This window comes from Rissa tridactyla, chromosome W (assembly GCF_028500815.1).
Source record: "Rissa tridactyla isolate bRisTri1 chromosome W, bRisTri1.patW.cur.20221130, whole genome shotgun sequence".
Classification (NCBI taxonomy): Eukaryota; Metazoa; Chordata; class Aves; order Charadriiformes; family Laridae; genus Rissa; species Rissa tridactyla.
The window spans coordinates 6,143,054-6,161,655 of record NC_071496.1 but is presented as its reverse complement, the minus strand read 5'-3'; the positions used below and the strand labels follow the sequence as shown (position 1 = coordinate 6,161,655).

At 40.6% G+C, this 18,602-nt stretch overlaps 1 protein-coding gene across 1 annotated transcript in view; it reads right to left on the bottom strand.

Moving 5' to 3' along the window:
* LOC128901951 (A disintegrin and metalloproteinase with thrombospondin motifs 6-like) overlaps window positions 1–17,595 on the bottom strand; it is a 175,204-nt gene extending 157,609 nt beyond the window's left edge. Inside the window, exons 1-3 of the mRNA XM_054184152.1 lie at window positions 17,499–17,595; window positions 16,357–16,721; window positions 8,545–8,713 (exon numbers count right to left, since the gene is read on the bottom strand). Of these exons, the coding sequence (XP_054040127.1) occupies window positions 8,545–8,713; window positions 16,357–16,721; window positions 17,499–17,595 (631 nt within the window). The remainder of the gene's footprint in view (window positions 1–8,544; window positions 8,714–16,356; window positions 16,722–17,498) is intronic.
* Between the last annotated feature and the right edge of the window lie 1,007 nt (window positions 17,596–18,602).

Sequence of the window (18,602 nt, the reverse complement as noted above, 5' to 3'; positions counted from 1 at the left end):
GGCTAACTGTCCTGCTACTTCCTTGGGGACAAGCCCTAATGCTAACACTTTTACCCAGAAGCACTGGTATGCTGCTCCCGGGCACCACTTTTGCAGTCCTGGTTTCATCCCCATCCCCCTTCAAACCTAGTTTAAAGCCCTATGAATGAGCCCTGCTAATTCTTGTCCCAGGATGTCCCAAATGTATAATATTGTTAGTTGGATAATGGCTATGCTTGCATATTTTGGGTATCACATGATGGATTTTATTACTAATTACACTTTTGGTTTCACCTGGGAAAGGTTTATCTTGCCCTTTAATGCTTATGTTAAAGAGCTAGGGGATGGAAACCTTTTGGGCTGCTTAGAAAATGAACATTACTTTCAAAGGATTGTTATTTTCTTACTGGTTCTGAACATGCTGCAGGGGTGGTTTTGTGTTTAAAAAATGGTACAGGAGTGGATATTGTGTGATGTGTTGCTGCTACTCATATCCCACAGGCCAATTCACAGCTGGCACAGACACAAACCACTCCCCCAGTTCCCCCCCCATCAACACAGGCCACGCCTCTGCCCCTGCCTGTACCAGGGAAAGCCACAGCATCAGCCCCAGCGGCATCAGCCATGCCAGCTACCCCCCCACCAACTCAGGCCATGCTCCAGCACATCCTGACACCAGTCACACAGCAGTGTGTAGTAAAAGTTACTCTACCACCTGCACCGACACCAGTTGCTCCAGCCTCAACAACAAGAAATGCTGCTACACAAACTCCCATAGAACTGGTACAAGTTGCCCTGGTGACCAGGAAGCAGAAAAAGGAAAGGGTCCTTCTAAATCAGATAAAGGAGAGGGTCCTTCTCAGGCAGCATTAACACAGGATGAGGACTCAGATGCAGAGATAATCGTTAAATCCTTCTCTATGAAGGATTTGTAAAATATGAGGAAGGACTTTAGTAGTCATGAAGGGGAGAGACTCATCTGGTTGCTCTGATGCTGGGACAATGGAGCTGATACCATAGACTTAGAAGGCAGAGAAGCTAGGCAGTTGGGAAACCTGGCCAGAGATGGAGGGATTGATAAAGTGATTGGGAAGAAGACAAACACTCTCAGTCTCTGGAGGCGACTGCTATCAGCTGTGAAGGGCAGGTATCCCTTTAAGGATGATATCGAATGCTGTCCAAGCAAATAGACCAGCATGGAGAAAGGTATTAAGTACCTGAGGGAACTGGCTGTGCGAGAGGTGATTTACGGTGACTGGCAAGTGAATGTAGACCCTGATGAAATGCCATGCAAACGATCTTGGCTGAGGAAGTTTGTGCAGAGTGCACCATCAGTGTATTCCAACATATTGTCAACAATGGTTTGGGGAGGATCCAATGCTAATGCACCAACTGTAAATGAGGTGGCTAACAGGGTACGACAGTATGAAGACAGTCTCTCTCATCCCCTTCACTGTGGCAGCCGTGGAAAAGATGACTAAGAAAATAGCTATTATCTTGGTCATTTCCTCCAAGCAAAATGATAAACGGTTTGAAAAACTGTCCCGGACTGGAGAAAGAATCCCACTCTTCCCCTGAAGGAACCCAAGTCTCAGTCATTAATAAAAAAACACCCTCTTGCGAAATCAACTCAAGGGAAACAAGATCCACTGAGATTTCCTATGGCTTTGCCTCTGCAACTATAGAGAGGACATGAATAAGCGGGGAAAAAAAAAAAACTACTCTGGTCCTACAAGCACAAGTGCTTGAGTTGCAAGATAAAGCAGATGGCAAAAAGAATTCTTGTAGGAGGGTGGCTGCTCCAGTCCACAGTAAGCGGTTATCCAGTACAGGTAGGAACTCATCTGCTAATCATAGATGTTGTTCTCAACATTAGAGGTGCCCTGCCTCCAGCCAGGAGGAAGAGAGGGACAACAGAGTTTATTGGACTGTGTGGATTCCATGGCCTGGTACATTAGAGCCACAAAAACATACAGCCCTAGTGGACACCGGTGCACAGTGTACCCTATTGCCATCAAATCATAAAGGGACAGAATCTGTTACTATTTCCGGAGTGACAGGGGGGTCTCAAGAACTGACTGTACTGGAGGCCGAAGTGAGCCTAACTGGGAACAAATGGGAGAAGCACCTCATTGTGACTGGCCCAGATGCTCCATGCATCCTTGGCATACACTACCTCAAGAGAGGGTATTTCAAAGACCCGAAAGGGTATGGGTGGGCTTTTGGTATAGCAGCTGGAGAGACTTGTAGGACATTACACAGCTGTCTACCTTACTGGGCCTTTCAGATGACCCTTCTGTGGTGGGACTGCTGAAGGTTTAAGAACAGCAGGTGCCAATTGCTACTGCCACAGTGCATCGACAACAGTATTGCACCAAACAAGACTCCCTGATTCCCATCCAGAACCCGATTTGTTGGCTAGAGACCCAAGGAGTGATCAGCAAGACTTGCTCACCCTTTAACAGCCTGATATGGCCAGTGCGAAAGTCTGATGGAGAGTGGTGGCCGACAGTAGACAGTTGTGGCCTGAATGAAGTCACACCACCACTGAGTGCTGCTGTGCCAGACATGCTAGAACTGCAATATGAACTGGAGTCAAAGGCAACCAAGTGGTATGCCACAACTGACATTACTACTGCTTGGAGAGATCCCGTGGGCTAGGGCTCTGGAAGGCAAGGGGGCTCAAGAGAGCTGGTTGATATTCAAAGACCACTTCCTCCAAGCTCAGGATCGGTGCATCCCTAAGAGAAAGAAATCAGCCAAGGGATGCAGGAGACCTACGTGGTTGAGCAGGGAGCTTCTGAAAAAGCTCAAGTGGAAGAAGGAAGTTTACAATAAGTGGAAGAAGGGACTGACCCCTTGGGAGGAGTACAAGAATGCCACCAGAGCGTGCAGGGATGAAACGAGGAAAGCCAAGGCCTCCTTGGAATTAAACCTGGCTAGGGATGTCAAGCTCAACAGGAAGGGCTTCTACAAGTATATTGGAAGCAAAAGGAAGACCAGAGAAGTTGTGGGCCCACTGTTGAATGAGACAGGAGCCATGGTGACGGAGGATGCGGAGAAGGTGGAGTTACTGAATGCCTTCTTTGCTTCGGTCTTTACTGCTCAGGCCAGCCCTCAGGAGTCCCAGACTTTGGAGAAAGTAATGGGGAAAGAAGACGACTTCCCCTTGGTTAAGGAGGATGAAGTGAGGGATCAGTTAGATATTCACAAGTCCATGGGCCCCGATGGGATGCACCCGAGAGTGCTGAGGGAGCTGGCAGAAGACATTGCTGGGCCACTCTCCATCATCTTTGAAAGGTCTTTGAAGTTACTGCATAAGGTACAGTGCCTTGCATGTGCAGCTAACCTCTGTCTCACCTTAAACAGACACGTAGACAGCCAACTTGTGTGACCCCCTCATAGATCCATCTGCTTTAGGCTGGGGTGGACAATCTGCTTTGGCATCTTGGCATCCGCAGTACAGACTTCAGGATGTTGCTTGTGGGGCGGACAAAGTTGTTTCTGTTGGTTGCTTAGCTTTAAATCAGACTAGTTAAGTCTGGAACCCCACGTTTTGGAGCAGTTATCCAACTACTCTGATTTACACATCATTCTTCCTCCAATTTTCTAGGTATCATATCACTCCCTATTTTTGCCCACCTCTTCAACTTCAATGCTGACAGCCCTAACAGGCTTTTGCAGCGCAGCAATTTATCTTCAGCTTCCTTCCCAGCTCTATCACAGCTCTTTTCCCCCTTAAGCAGCTCTGCTTAATGACAACCTAAGATCAGTTAAACATCAGCAATAAGAGACAACCAAATCAATTAAATACAATATGAAAATTGTAAGAAAAAGCTAAGGCTTTTTTTAAGGCTACTGTTTTAGTTCCATATTTTCTTCAGAACAAAAGTAGCATTATAGAATTTCTCAGAAGTAGTCACAGAATTTCTACTACAAGATTTAAAAAAAAAAAAGTTTTCAAAGCACATATGGAACTTCAGACATTGAGCAACAAGATCTAAAGACACTCAGCTATCCAACCAAAGCAATTAAGATTCCCTCAGGCAATTAACCCCCTCACTTCTGAGCATGTCAAAATATTTAGCACATAAAACTGCACCTGAAGACTAAAATATTACCCCCAGAAAACTGTCTAATCTCTGATTTTAATTGCACAGTTTTCTTTAAATTCCTGTTCCTTAAGAATGTATAACTCCCGCCTCCAAAAGCTTTAATTTATATCAATTCAATTTAATATGACCTCTGGATTTCACCAATATCAGAGCAGTGCAAAACAGCCTTAGTATTACAGAGGCTCAGGCTGAATGTACATTATCTAGGCTATAGCAAGTGAATCAATAGAAAGAGAAGAGAGAGGTATGGGAAGAATCATGAAGATACAGAAAGATGAAGAACAGAAGAAAAAAGTAAAAGAAAAAGCACAAAAAAAGAAGAGGTTTTTACATTTGCTGAGTATGTTCCCGTTTGGAATATTCCCATGTGCTATAGTTTCACCTGATAATAAGTCAACGTGTCAGCAACAGAAGAGAACAGAAAATAAACAATGGTAGGAAGAATTAGACTAAATTAGACTAAAGCACATGAGAGTGCAGAGGGAGCTGGCAGAAGTCATTGCTGGGCTGCTCTCCATCATCTTTGAAAGGTCCTGGAGAACAGGCGAGGTGCCTGAGGACTGGAGGAAAGCCAATGTCACTCCAGTCTTCAAAAAGGGCAAGAAGGAGGACCCAGGAAACTACAGGCCAGTCAGCCTCACCTCCATCCCTGGAAAGATGATGGAACAGCTCGTTCTGGGCATCATCTCAAGGCATGTGGAGGAAAAGAAAGCTATCAGAAGTACTCAACATGGATTCACCAAGGGGAAATCATGTCTGACTAATCTGATTGCCTTCTATGATGGCATGACTGGATGGAGAGATGAGGGGAGGGCGGTGGATGTGGTCTACCTTGACTTCAGCAAGGCTTTTGACACTGTCTCCCACAGCATCCTCAAAGGGAAGCTTAGGAAGAGTGGGCTAGATGAATGGACAGTAAGGTGGATAGATAACTGGTTGAAAGAGAGAGCTCAGAGGGTCGTGATTAGGGGCACAGAGGCTAGTTGGAGGTCAGTGAGGAGTGGTGTCCCCCAGGGGTCAGTACTGGGCCCAGTCCTCTTCAATATATTCATCAATGACCTGGATGAGGGGATAGAGGGCACCCTCAGCAAGTTTGCTGATGACACAAAGCTGGGAGGGGTGGCTGACACACCAGAAGGCTGTGCCACCATACAGAGAAACCTGGACAGGCTGGAGAGCTGGGCGGAAAGGAACCTTATGAAATTCAACAAGGGCAAGTGTAGGGTGCTGCACCTGGGGAGGAATAACCCCCTGCACCAGGACAGGTTGGGGGCTGACCTGCTGGAGAGCAGCTCTGCAGAAAGGGATCTGGGAGTCCTGGTGGACAACAGGATGACCATGAGCCAGCAATGTGCCCTTGAGGCCAAGAAGGCCAATGGCATCCTGGGGTGCATCAAGAAGAGTGTGGCCAGCAGGTCGAGGGAGGTCATCCTCCCCCTCTACTCTGCCCTGGTGAGGCCGCATCTGGAGTCCTGTGTCCAGTTCTGGGCTCCCCAGTTCAAGAAGGACAGGGAACTGCTGGAGAGGGTACAGCAAAGGACTACCAAGATGATTAGGGGACTGGAACACCTCTCTTATGAAGAAAGGCTGAGGGACTTGGGTCTCTTCAGTCTGGAAAAAAGACGGCTGAGGGGGGGATCTTATCAATGCTTATGAATACTTAAAGGGTGGGTGTCAGGAGGATGGGGCCAGGCTCTTTTCAGTGGTGCCCAGTGACAGGACAAGAGGTAATGGGCACAAACTTGAACATAGGGAGTTCCACCTAAACATGAGGAGGAACTTCTTTACTTTGAGGGTGGCAGAGCCCTGGCACAGGCTGCCCAGAGAGGTGGTGGAGTCTCCATCTCTGGAGACATTCAAAACCCGCCTGGACGCGTTCCTGTCCAGCCTGCTCTAGGTGACCCTGCTCTGGCAGGGGGGTTGGACTAGATGATCTCCAGAGGTCCCTTCCAACCCTATGATTCGACTAATGCATTCTTCTCAATCCCTTTGGCAGCAGAGTGCAGGCCACAGTTTGCTGTCACCTGGAGAGGCATCCAGTACACCTGGAATCGACTGCCCCAGGGGTGGAAACACAGCCCCACCATTTGCCATGGACTGATCCAGACTGCACTGCAGAAGGGTGGAGCTCCAGAACACCTGCAATACACTGATGACATCATTGTGTGGGGTAATACAGCACAGGAAGTTTTCAAGAAAGGTAAGGAAATAATCAAGATTCTTTTGGAAGCACATTTTGCTGTAAAAAGAGGTAGGGTCAAGGGACCTGCACGAGACATCCAGTTCTTGGGAATTAAGTGGCAAGATGGTCGTTGCTAGATTCCAATGGATATGATTAACAATAACAACATTTATGTCCCCACCTACAAACAGAAAGGAAACACAAGCCTTCTTAGGTGTTGTGGGTTTCTGGAGAATGCATATTCCAGGTTATAGTCAGATTGTGAAACCTCTCTATGAAGTGACTCAAAAGAAAAATGAGTTTACGTGGCATCCTGAGCAACGCTCTTTGGAGCAAGAGGTAGGGGAGAGCATCTGTCATCTTGTCATTGGCCAACCTGTCCCAAACCACAACAGGGATATAGATGAAACAGCACTCAGAAGACACATTTAAAAGGTTTTGGTACCCAGGAGGAGAGCATTAAAATAGCACATCATTTGGCAAAGTAAGACCTTGAACTTTTGGGAGAGAGCAAAGTTTTTCAGAAATTTTCATAGAGTGGAATTAGTACACAAAACAACAGAAAAAGGAGAAACTGACATGACTAAATGCAAGAGTAGCCTCAGGCTTGTAAGAAATAGTGCTTTTGTATTTCAGTAATTTAGGACTTCAGGATATGACAGGTGTGAAAGCTCAGGAAATGCACAGGAGCTTCCAAGGATAAAGGCAGCATCAAATATACAAAGAAATAACTGCTAAAGATTACTGCACATTTCACAAAAAATGTACACAAGATGCATAGCTCGAATCTACCTATGATCCATACGACACATACAACCAGAACAGTTGTGTGTGATATGATCAAACTAGCTGCCACTTCTTCATCCTCACTTGGATGAGAGTGACTTCCTAAGCATTAATCTAAAAGACAACATCTGACATAGACCAATACTTTTTCTAGTAGTATTATTATGGTAAAAGTAGCATTGGCCTGCATTTCATGACCCTTCCACTAGTTTCAAGAGGCTTAAGTGACAGCATTCCCTACAAGAGAGAGATGAATGCTTCACCTATGTCTGTCATAAAATGCATAAATTGGAGCATCCACATACATTAGTATTCTTATTTTACAACCAGTTAGCAGGCAGTAGTAGTTAGGAGACTTGTTTTGCAATCATTAAAAGCACACAGATAGAACAACACTTACAAACTTACATACATAAAGTTTGACATTCACTACAAGTAGAGTCTAAACACAGTTAACTGAACCACCTGGGGAAAACTGTCTCCCAAGCATAGACAATCTGCACTGTAAGTTTAGTCAGCTGGTGCCAGTAAAAGTTACAACCTCCAAAAGAAGCTGAAATAAGTTACATCAATGAACAATGATACTGTTTTATTTTAAGATTAGTATTTGTCAGCCTGTCCTGTGCACTGAATCTTATGGAATACAACTATCCACGACTGAGCTTTTAAGAACAAGCTATTTCTGAGATATAAACAAACAAGGTTAGAACATTTTTCTATTATGTAAAAAACCATTATATTTTAGTACTCTAAAATAATGTCAGATTTACTCCAAGCTGCTTTCAAGAAATTGGTTTTCAGCTTTGGTTTAAGCAAGTAAAAATCATGTCAGAGTACTTGAAAAATGTTTTTGTGGAAGTTAGAACTCCTTTACGAGGAAAATGTCTCAATCAAAACTATATAATCCTTCCTGTAAGGCACCTGTAAATCACATATTCAACTATCATGGAATAACATTAACCCACTGAACCAAAAGCCAGTATCAAAACACCATAAACCTCCATAAATGAGAAAAATGTGGACTCCAGTCACAAACGTATTACTAATCATACTACTAACACACATTTAATACACATCAAGGTTCCTCAAATGAGATGGAACACTTCCTAAACATTGAGCTGTAATACTTAGTCACTCAATCACACCTTCCAGTCAGAGAATGAAGTACATTTATAGCACATTTTGAGGAAGCCTGTGCTCATCATTACCACTGTACACAACAGGATTAAAACAAGACTTACTCCCAGTATCTTAGTTTTTGAAAGACACTACACTCTTGATCTGAAAAAAAACAAAGCAAAAACTACTTTTTTTTTTTTTTTTTTTTTTTTTTTTTTTTACAGTAGTCACTGCATCACCCAAAAGGAGGATTCCTACTGCTACATTCTCCACTGTCCCTTACATGTGAACCAAGCAAGATACTTTAAAGTAAGTCTTGTTTGGTTGGTTTTTTTTAAAGTAATGACACTCATACTCACTTACCTGAGACTCCACAGTGACCATGATCATAGAGATGTTGCTGCTGCATGGTGGACTTTTTGTATATAACATGAGGATGACCACTCTCATAATTAAAGTTACTGGAATTTTTTGTTATATTCCTTAAAGGCTCAATAAAATACTCTTCATCTTCTGTAGCAATGACTCCATGCTTAAAGGAGAAGATAAGAAAATAAAAACTTGCAAAAGACAATATAAAACTCCTATTAAAAAGCTTAATTTTAAACAATATTTGATTATCATTTATTTCTGTGAAGAAATCCACAACAATAAACCAACACAGAAAACAGTGCATGAGCCAGCTCTCCTCCACTGACTTTAGTGGGAGCAGGAGTAATGTCTATAAGCAACACAATGAGAAAAGAATTAAAATATCGTTGCCCTATTTCTGGAGTTCTTTCCTATCATCTTTGGTAGATGTGGTAAGAAAGCAAGATATATTCTTGGTATGTGACAGTCTGTTCACAGAGATGTTCCAAAACTATGCGATTCCTATCCATTAAAAGTGACACCAAGCCAAAATAGCCTTGCTCAAAGGGTGAGCCCTATATCCCTCTGTGATGCCATACCAGTAGATGCTTAATACCACATACTGCATCAAAGAAAAACCACATGAAGGATTAATTCTAGAAAATATATTCAGGGATACCATTCAGCATTTTACATCCAGATGCTTAATTCCAAAACTGAGCTAGTTATTAAAATCAAATTATTGATATTAACTTAGGCTACACTATCTACAAAGCGTTTATTCCTTAAAAGGTCTCACCACAAATCTTCAGCAAATCCAAGTTGTTGCAGACTGTGGACTAGACTTCATCCTCCGTAACAGATGAACATATTTCCCCCCCCCCCCCCCCCCATACTGCAGTGCAGAGTAGTAGATATTCTATTCTCATAAGTTTCACATTTGTGAACTCAGCTTCTTCCAATCAGGAAGTAGTTTACAGAAGAAAGGAGACATTTCAGGCTAACTATACAATCTCCTGAACATTCAGTAATTGAAACTGAACTTTAGCAAATAATCCAGTTTTGGGATCCTTTCAGATATAGAAATATTGGTGAATAAACCCAGACAAACTCCAACACCTATATTTACTAAATAAAAAATTCTAGTATCTGTATCTAGAAAACTCTGACTATATAAGTTTTCTGTACCAGGAAAAAGAGCTACTGATCAGGTAAAAGACTGGAAGCAGGAACTTCTGCATTTGTATTGTAATTTGATGAATCATAAATTTCTACCACACCTTTGATCTGTAAAGCAAGTACTATGCACGAGCTTTTTTTTTTTTTTTTTTTTTTTTTTAAATGTTTCTGTTTGGTTTGGGTTTTATTTTGTTTTTTACTACTCCAATAAGACCTCTACGATTAGCCATACGACCACTTGCTCCACATTTGCTCTAAATATCCCAAAGCTGTTTCTGAGATCAGGGCTTGCCATTGTACTCTTGGTCAAAGCCCTCCTCCTGCTGCTGTTTTGTACATCAACTGTCTGCTATTCTTCACTCCCGAAATAACCGAATTTCAGTAGAACTGTAGAATCGTCTAGGTTGGAAAAGACCCTTAAGATCATCAAGTCCAACCATAAACCTAATACTGCCAAGTCCACCACTAAACCATGTCCCTAAACACCACGCCTACATGTCTTTTAAATACCTCCAGGGATGGTGACTCAACCGCTTCCCTGGGGAGCCAGTTCCAATGCTTGACAACCCTTTTGGTGAAGGAATTTTTCCTAATATGCAATCTAAACCTCCCCGGCACAGCTTGAGGCCTTTTTCCTCTTATCCTATCACTTGTTACTTGGGTGTGACATAGAATCAATAGTAACAACATACAACTTATAAAATAAAAAAGCCTGTATAACATTTCAGAAAGAACAGTACTTTTCCAAATATAACCCTATTATATATTTTGAAAATATATGTATGAATACACTTCAGCTTTCAATTACACTTTCCTTACATAGGGACTATAACAGTAAGTCTTCTCTCCAGTGGTATTTTTAATTATGAACTCTATTTACTCAAGAAGGTAACATCAGGGTCTATATTCACATGGAAGATGCTGGTACCTTCTTGTTACTTGTAATCTAAGACTTTACTAGAAAATAAATCATTTACTGATACACTGCTGCTTAAACAGTCTTGAAAATATAAACCAAATTGTAACCAGGTTTGCCAGATACCCATACTGTCAGGGTTCTTTCTGTGTATCAGACATTTGGGTTCAAGCAAATCCTAAGCCATTATAAACTCTATTATATTCCCACAGGAAGAGCATCCTGCAGTGTGGTTCTGGCCAACACCATCAGGCTGTCTGCTTCGTGCCAAGCCTGAGGAGACAGAAGTATCATCCAAACTGTGGCCCTGTCTCTGCAACAGAGGGTCCTTAACCTAAAGGTGATTACTCCAGGGCAATTTTTTTACCCAGCGAAGAGTACTCCCATCCAAGCCATGAGCAGCCAGTTTCTCCAGGAGGATGCTGTGGAAATGGTGGCAAAGGCTTTACTGAAGTCTATGTAGACAACATCCACAGCCTTTCCCTCATCCACCAAGCAGGTCACCCTGTCATAGAAGGAGATCAGGTTTGTCAAGCAGGACCTGCCTTTCATGAACCCATGCTGACTGGGCCTGATCACCTGGTTGTTCTTCATGTGCCACATAATGGCACTCAGGATGATCTGTTCCATGACCTTCCCAGGCACCGAGGTCAGACTGACAGGCCTGTAGTTCCCTGGATCCTTCTTCTGGCCCTTCTTGTAGAAAATTAATGCGGCTAGAGATGCTTCCATTGTATGTGCATTCATCAATGCCTGATTAATAGTGGGAATTATGCTACTATATCCAAACTGACTTTTTAAAACACACTTTTGACTTATCTATTATTTGAGCACAACACAGTTTCAGTTGCAAAAGGAGACTGAAATAATGCCTTTTTGAAGCATTAAAATGAATATTTTTAAGTTTTGCCATTGTATTTGAACTTAAACAGTTTGAAATTAAACTTCTGCTCCAAAGTATAAGAAATATCATTAAGACATAAGAGTGACCAGCAAAAGATTTTGACAAAATACCATGAATTTAAGAAACAAGCTTAATGCCCCAAGTAGGTTATTACAAGCAACATTCACAAGATTGTTGCCTAAAACAGATTGTTTGAGGTCCTGTGTTATCCAACCCCACTACAGTCTGTCAACTCCTGCTAACACATATAAGATCCTGGATCCAGCAGTTTGACATGCTCAGACAAATCTGTGAATCCACATGGAGTTCCCCTGAATTTGTGAAAGGGAATCTTTTTGTGTCAGGCTGTCTAGCTGGGGCCTTACCCTACTTCAGATGGGGGATGTCAGTCAGTCACAGAAGCAAGTTGAATTATGGAGGACAAGTAGGTGCCTTTTCCACACAGTACTACTGTTTTCCAATTTCTCCCTGCCTTGAACCTTTCTAGACTTTACACTTTATCCATTTTTAATATAAAGTAGTAGTACTGGAAACTTCTGAAAACATGTCAGTCTTGTTCAGTATGTCTACAGCTGGCTCTACACTTCAGTGTGGTTTTATGACCGAGGAAACAGACTGAATTAGCTTAGTGTTCTCAAAGATTAAAAAAAAAAATAATGATCTGGCATGGGACAGTACATCATGGAATCTGACAAGACATCTTAAAACTAGAACAGGGACAGCTTTATATGTAATTTTATGAATACTAAGTCTATACTGCAAATACATATTAGTAACAAAGAACGCCAAAAGCGCCGATCTAGAATACTAAATCTCTTTCAATATAGTTTCTAATCTTTATAAGTTATTTTATAAATTCTACATTATTTTTCATATGATTCAGAAATACCATACTACATGCAATTTATGACCTACAGAAGTAGATACAATCTTTATGGTAGAATCAGCTTTCAAATGAATAATTTATACACATATGAATTTAGAAATACATGAAACAAACATGAAGTCTTCCAGCAAAATAATTCTTCCTTTAACCAAGTACGGTAATGCTTTTATCCAAAGTGTACTTCTCTGGCTTTCTTTATCATTTCTGTTTGGATGGAAACACCTGTGCTACCCAGCACAAATGTTATTCAGTGCATGGAACTTCACACGACATGGAAATACTTGGCATTTTACATTAAACATTGCCTCGGAACCATAGTAGCCCCAAAATACAATTTAACCTCTGATTCACTTTCCTAATAATAATCACTTCCTACACGTTTTAAAGTGTTTCCCATTACTGGGCTTTTCAGCTCAAGATGAGAAAATCTGCTACCGTGGAAAACTTGTTTGAGCACTCAGTTAAGAGCTTGGATACCTGGCAGATGACAGAGGTGGGTCTAAACGCAAAAAGTTTGGTTTCTGCTCAATTCCACTACTATGAGCCCCAAAACTTTTCTTCTTTAAGACTTGCTCCCCTCAGAATTAAACAAGCTTCTTTCCCTTGAGGTGAATTAATTTCTTCAGACAGTCTACAACTGTTTCTTTTCTTCCTTCCTTCAGTATGACATGCTCAGCTGAGACAATGCCTCAGCTACTTCTGCTTCAGCTTTGTTGCGCCTTACATCCAACATTCAAAGGCCCCAAAATACCGTTCTTATGCAGGCTCTTTTATGAGATGGCAAAACCTGCAATCCATCCACAGATTTAACATCCGCTAAGGTAAATATGAGTTTGGAAGCCTGATGGACAAGACCTTCAATTTCCTCACGTGACTGGTCACTGGATTATAGACTTCATAACTTCAGACAATTTATATAGCATAATCAGGGCCCAGCATATGAAAACCGCTGGAATGAAGCTTCAGTAAGTAGCAGCCTGTAATTCTGGGGCACTTGGTAATGAGAAATATAGAGGGAGAGGCTGAAACAGGAAATAGTGACAGGGAAATGAACTGACTGCTGGTCACTTATAATGAAACTGAGAGAAAGCTCTTCTTGCACTAGAACTCTACACTACGAGTGTTCTTTAAAGTCTTATGTTAAAGATTATGTAAAATCTTTAATTAACTTATGTTAATTAAACCATGGTCTCACCTGCCCACCCTGAATAAACTAAACAGAATAACTCAAAATATTCACTAAGGGGAAGAAATTTGGCAATAGTAAAGTCTAATAGGACAACTGGTATAAATGGAATACTTAGAATTTTGCTTGTGAGCAACACTCATGCTAAAGGCTACTACTTGTTTTAGAGTTACTGACAACTTAAAATGACTGGCTCTGAGACAGATGTTAATCAAGGACTATGCAGAATACGACTGGCAGTCTCTTATAGACCAACAATCAGACTGGAAAATAGAAATGTCTCGAGCACGACATACTGAACTATCACTATTTCTAAAACAATAATAGTGTCTTCAATATTCACTGCCAATTGCTTTATTAAACATGTTCTCTAACCAGCAGCTATATAACAAAACATTTGTCAGCAGGAATCATCATTTAAAAATAACTCTGTGATGGACCTATCTGAATGGAGTGGTAACTTCTATACTCAGTGCTCTGGAAGACCCTGCCAACACTGCATAACAGAGGAATTTCTGTACAGTAGAGGATGATATTGAGTACAGTCTACCACTGCACTCCTTCACAGAATCCCTGCCTGAGAGAGAGCCTTGTGTCACCCCTGCTGCTGCTTTCGGAGCATGACAGAAGCCTCACATACTTGTGACTTGGCCTTTCTAGGAGATGCAGCAGACACCTGACACTTGCAGTCCCAAATAAGAGGCATGACCAAGAAAAACTTGAGAGTGCCAGTCATGGTGTGCCTAGAGAACTGAGGCTGCCTTAATCCAGACCAGGAATACCTGGAAGAAATACCGAAGAGCTGACAACAGCTAAAAGCACCAAAGATGACTATTTAACTGGGAAGCATTCCACACTAAAGTTAACTTACAGACTAAGTTAATGTACTGACGCCTTGAAGCACAGAACACCAGACAGCTTCACTCCAGCAAAACAGTGAAGCAGAGGGAAAACACACAGCAATAGGAGTGCTAAAAGTCACCTCGGAGCCTGAGGCACAGAAGCAAAAACCCATACACATCAAAAAAAAAAAAAGATTCTGCTTCACCTCAAGAGGGCTTCATTTAGAAATGACACCTACCACGTTGCTAAATTCTTTGAAGAAAACAAGCGCCATGAGGAGTGAGAGATGGGGAAAGCCGACAGGAAGTCATGGACTTTTTCCTGCTTCATCCCACTCTTGTTTTCCTAACATGAAAGGAAAACAAGAGTCGGATAAGGCAAGAGCAGCCGTTCTTGGCTCGCTCCCTGGCCAAGGTCAGAGAAGAACCAGAACAGGAGCACTGTGGCATGGACTGCAAGCTCCAAGGGGGCCAAAAGGTCTGTGCCTCAACTGGCAGAAACTCTGGAGATATAGAGGTACGCAGTCTCTTTTAAAGAGGTGAGTCCTAAAAGTGGGGATTTGCTCTCCATAGTATTTTTAGCTGAAGAGAACTCTAAAGCAAAATGATCTAGTATATTAAAGAACTTAAATAACTGTAACAAAAATGTTATTACATAGGAAGCGCAAAACCAAAATATCAGACCTATCAGCTGCACGTCTGCATTAACCAAACTGTGATACCACACTCAATGGAACACCATTTTAACTACATTTCTTCAATGTCACTTAGCCCTGGAAATCCCTATTAAATTCTTTTTCCTCAAGAGTACTCCAAAACATTAACCTAGACTGTATCAGGGACACCTCAAATAGCTGGGTATAATGCATCCTATCTAGGTCTGAAGCAGCAAGCTCTTGTTTGTAAATAATATCCCAAGATGCATTATTCAATAGCACTTCCAAGGATAAATAGGAATTAGTTTAGCAAGTCTCTGTAATTTTTTTTCCCCCCTTTAGCAATTAGTTAGATCTGTCTACTCCTAACAAGACAACTGAAAAGCATTCTACTATAATTAAAACCAGAACGAATAACCACGATATATACCTATATTTTTACTAGATAAGTTACTTAGGCTCTTGATTTAGTATTTTCTAGTCATGCCCTTCTATTTTAGTATTTTGTTACTCAATAGTTTGGGTTTTACATTTTGGGGGTTTTATTTATTTATTTGTTCTCTAATTTCTGTTGAGAATAAAAGCAGTTTTTTCCCCATGGAAGTACTACTGTCATGTGATCAACAGATCAACAGTAAAATAAGAGATGAGAATTTCTAATCCTACTTTTAAATGCAACTGTTCATGATTTGTAAACAAGATATTTCTAAAATAAGGTAAATAATTACTTTCTGATGCTGGTACTTGCAAAGGATCTACTCTCCTCTTCATTCTTTGAATTTATGGCAATGACAACTTCTACATGAAGCAATTCCTCTTCTGTTATTTACTCAGTTTCTAAACCCAGATTCTCAAAACTGACAAGCGGGTGTTCAGTTCAATCAATGTCTCACTGGAGAGATTCAGCATCATAAAGGACCCACTGTTTTCCTGTCCCTCCTTGAGTTCGTAACATTTTTATAATCTGTAATGATCTCCACACAGACCTAATCTAGCAGCCTTAGTGCGGACACTGTAAACACTGAAAATGTTGCCTGCTAAAGGACTACAGAATTAGGTCCTAGTACTTACAATAATCTTGAAAAAAAACTTTTCCCCAGGACCCAGCCCATGTTTTAGGGGGTTTTTGCACCTTCCTGTCTGCTTGCTTCTCGCAGGGACTCAAAAGACTGAAAGATGTGCCAATTAAGTAGTTCTTCTGTAATTTAAAAGGGACAAGTACACTGTTATACTAAAACATGTAATGTGCACTTACCAGACCATTGCAGTTGCTTAAGGCCACTTTAGTTGTACTGTGTTGGTCTTGCAAATATCCTGTGTAATGACAGTGGTCTAAAAAATTGTGCTTCCATTGAGGTCCATCTTTCCCCCAATATTCTACTGTGAAATGTCTTGACACCAAATCTGTGTTGAGAGTCAGGTTTAAATGAAAGTGCTTGCCATAGGCAGAAAGTTTAAAAAATAATTTAGATGCTGCCAGTTCTTTGTTATAAGGGTCTGTACTCCTCCTCCTTCTTGAGGGTTTAGCATTTTTCACAGTAAAGCTGAGGAAGGCTCCATCTTGATCAACCCTTATTGGGATTGTTAGTTGGTAGTGTTCAAGGTAAGACAGGAATTCCTCTTTGTAATCACAAGGTAAGACAATCCAGGGAGCGGGCATAGAAGAGAAGAAAATATAACAGGAAACAGCAAGTAGTAGTATAAACATAAACCATATTTGGCTAAATCTCATTGCCCTCATGAGTAAGTCATTTTCAGGTAAAGGCAAGATGAAGAGTTTTACTAAGTAAAATGTTTTCTTTTTAAGTCAAGAAAACACATTCAGTTTCCTATTAACCTGATGTCACTGGAAATACAAAAGTTTTTAATTACATATCTTTTTCCTATTTACCCAAAACATGTAAACATTTGGGGCTAAATTCTACCTAAGAAGGACATATTCTTCCCAGTGATACCATTCAAAGATAAAAGCTATTAGATCCACCTGCAAGAATAAAAATAATAGTAATGAAAAGTATTATATTGTAAAAATATGTAAACTGCTCTTCATTTCATCAAAAACCTATAAATGTTAATGGATCAAAGTAAGATTAGATCCTTACTTCCTAGTTTAAAAACATGCCATGTTATGGCAAGTCTCTAAACTATTATCAAGTACAACATTTTACTAGATTTAATTTGCAAGGCTTTCCTACAGTTAAAAGTAGATAAAAACAAATTAAAACAACAATTTAATCAGATTTGCTGTATTTAAACTTCTATAACAATGAATCATGATAGAAATAAGAGCAGAGCCCATACAATCTCATGAATTACATAAACGTGGTTTACAAAATATTACCCAAATGCAATGTAAAAATTGATGCTTCTTGTCAGCTACTGAGGTCTGACCCCTACCTTGAGAACTATATGAAAGCCTGTTGTCACTGTGAAATTCCGATGAAACCATGACTAGGCTCAAAATCCATGTCCACATCTTCCAAAAAAAATCCATAATTTAGAAAAATAGAAAGCTGTTTCCCCCCCCCCCCCCTCCTTGGAGGGCTACCTATGTGCTATAGAGTTAACTCCACTCCAAAATTGCACCATAATAAGTATATGTATTTTATACTACTTCCAAATTAACTATTGGATGTTTCACTTTTTGACAGGTATTCTTTTCCAACAACCTGTATTTTCTTCTATATCTGCAGTCATTTTCTCAATTCAAAATAAGTATCTGTAAGACTCCTTAAGATATCAGTAAGACATTAGACTGGATAGTTAACTGAACTTGCTCCATTTCTTTTCCTGAAAAACAAAAGAAAAATGAGTCAAGGCAAATTCTTTCTATTAAAACAGATCTATACTGCAAAACACTAAGCCATCTTAGTGAACTATGCAATATAACATTTTGAAATAATATTCAACCCTTATCACTTCCATGGTCCAAGCTCACAACCTTACAAAACGCATAAATTACCATTAACCTTGAACTACTAGTTCCATACAACTTGAGATGCACATATCTGCTTTACATTAAATAGGCATAAGAATTCATAAAATTAAGGTTTCTTGTTACTCAAATACTGTGTTCAGACTTATTCCAGCTATAATCAATGCTATACACTCATTGATTTTAACAGTGAATAACTAGACCCAATACACTGGTAGGAAGAACCTGTGAAAAAATCCAGAGTACAGTTATCTGATCTTTCTGCAGCATGTATTTTATTATTTACCAAAGAACAAATTTTTGTATTTGAAACTATTTATCATACACAGGTATATGACAAACATTTGAAAGTTTAGAATATTAACTACAATTTGATGTAGTAGAATATATTTTTATTTTCATTTTGCAGGTCACAAGATTGAGCAAATAACATGTTACACACACACACACCCCATTTAAAACACTATTGCAGTAATACTAAAAAGCAGCTTTAGCTGTGGCCAGGGATTAAATGGAAGGTCTACACAGCCAGCATCATGGGATACCAAACCATGTGTTGTGTCAGC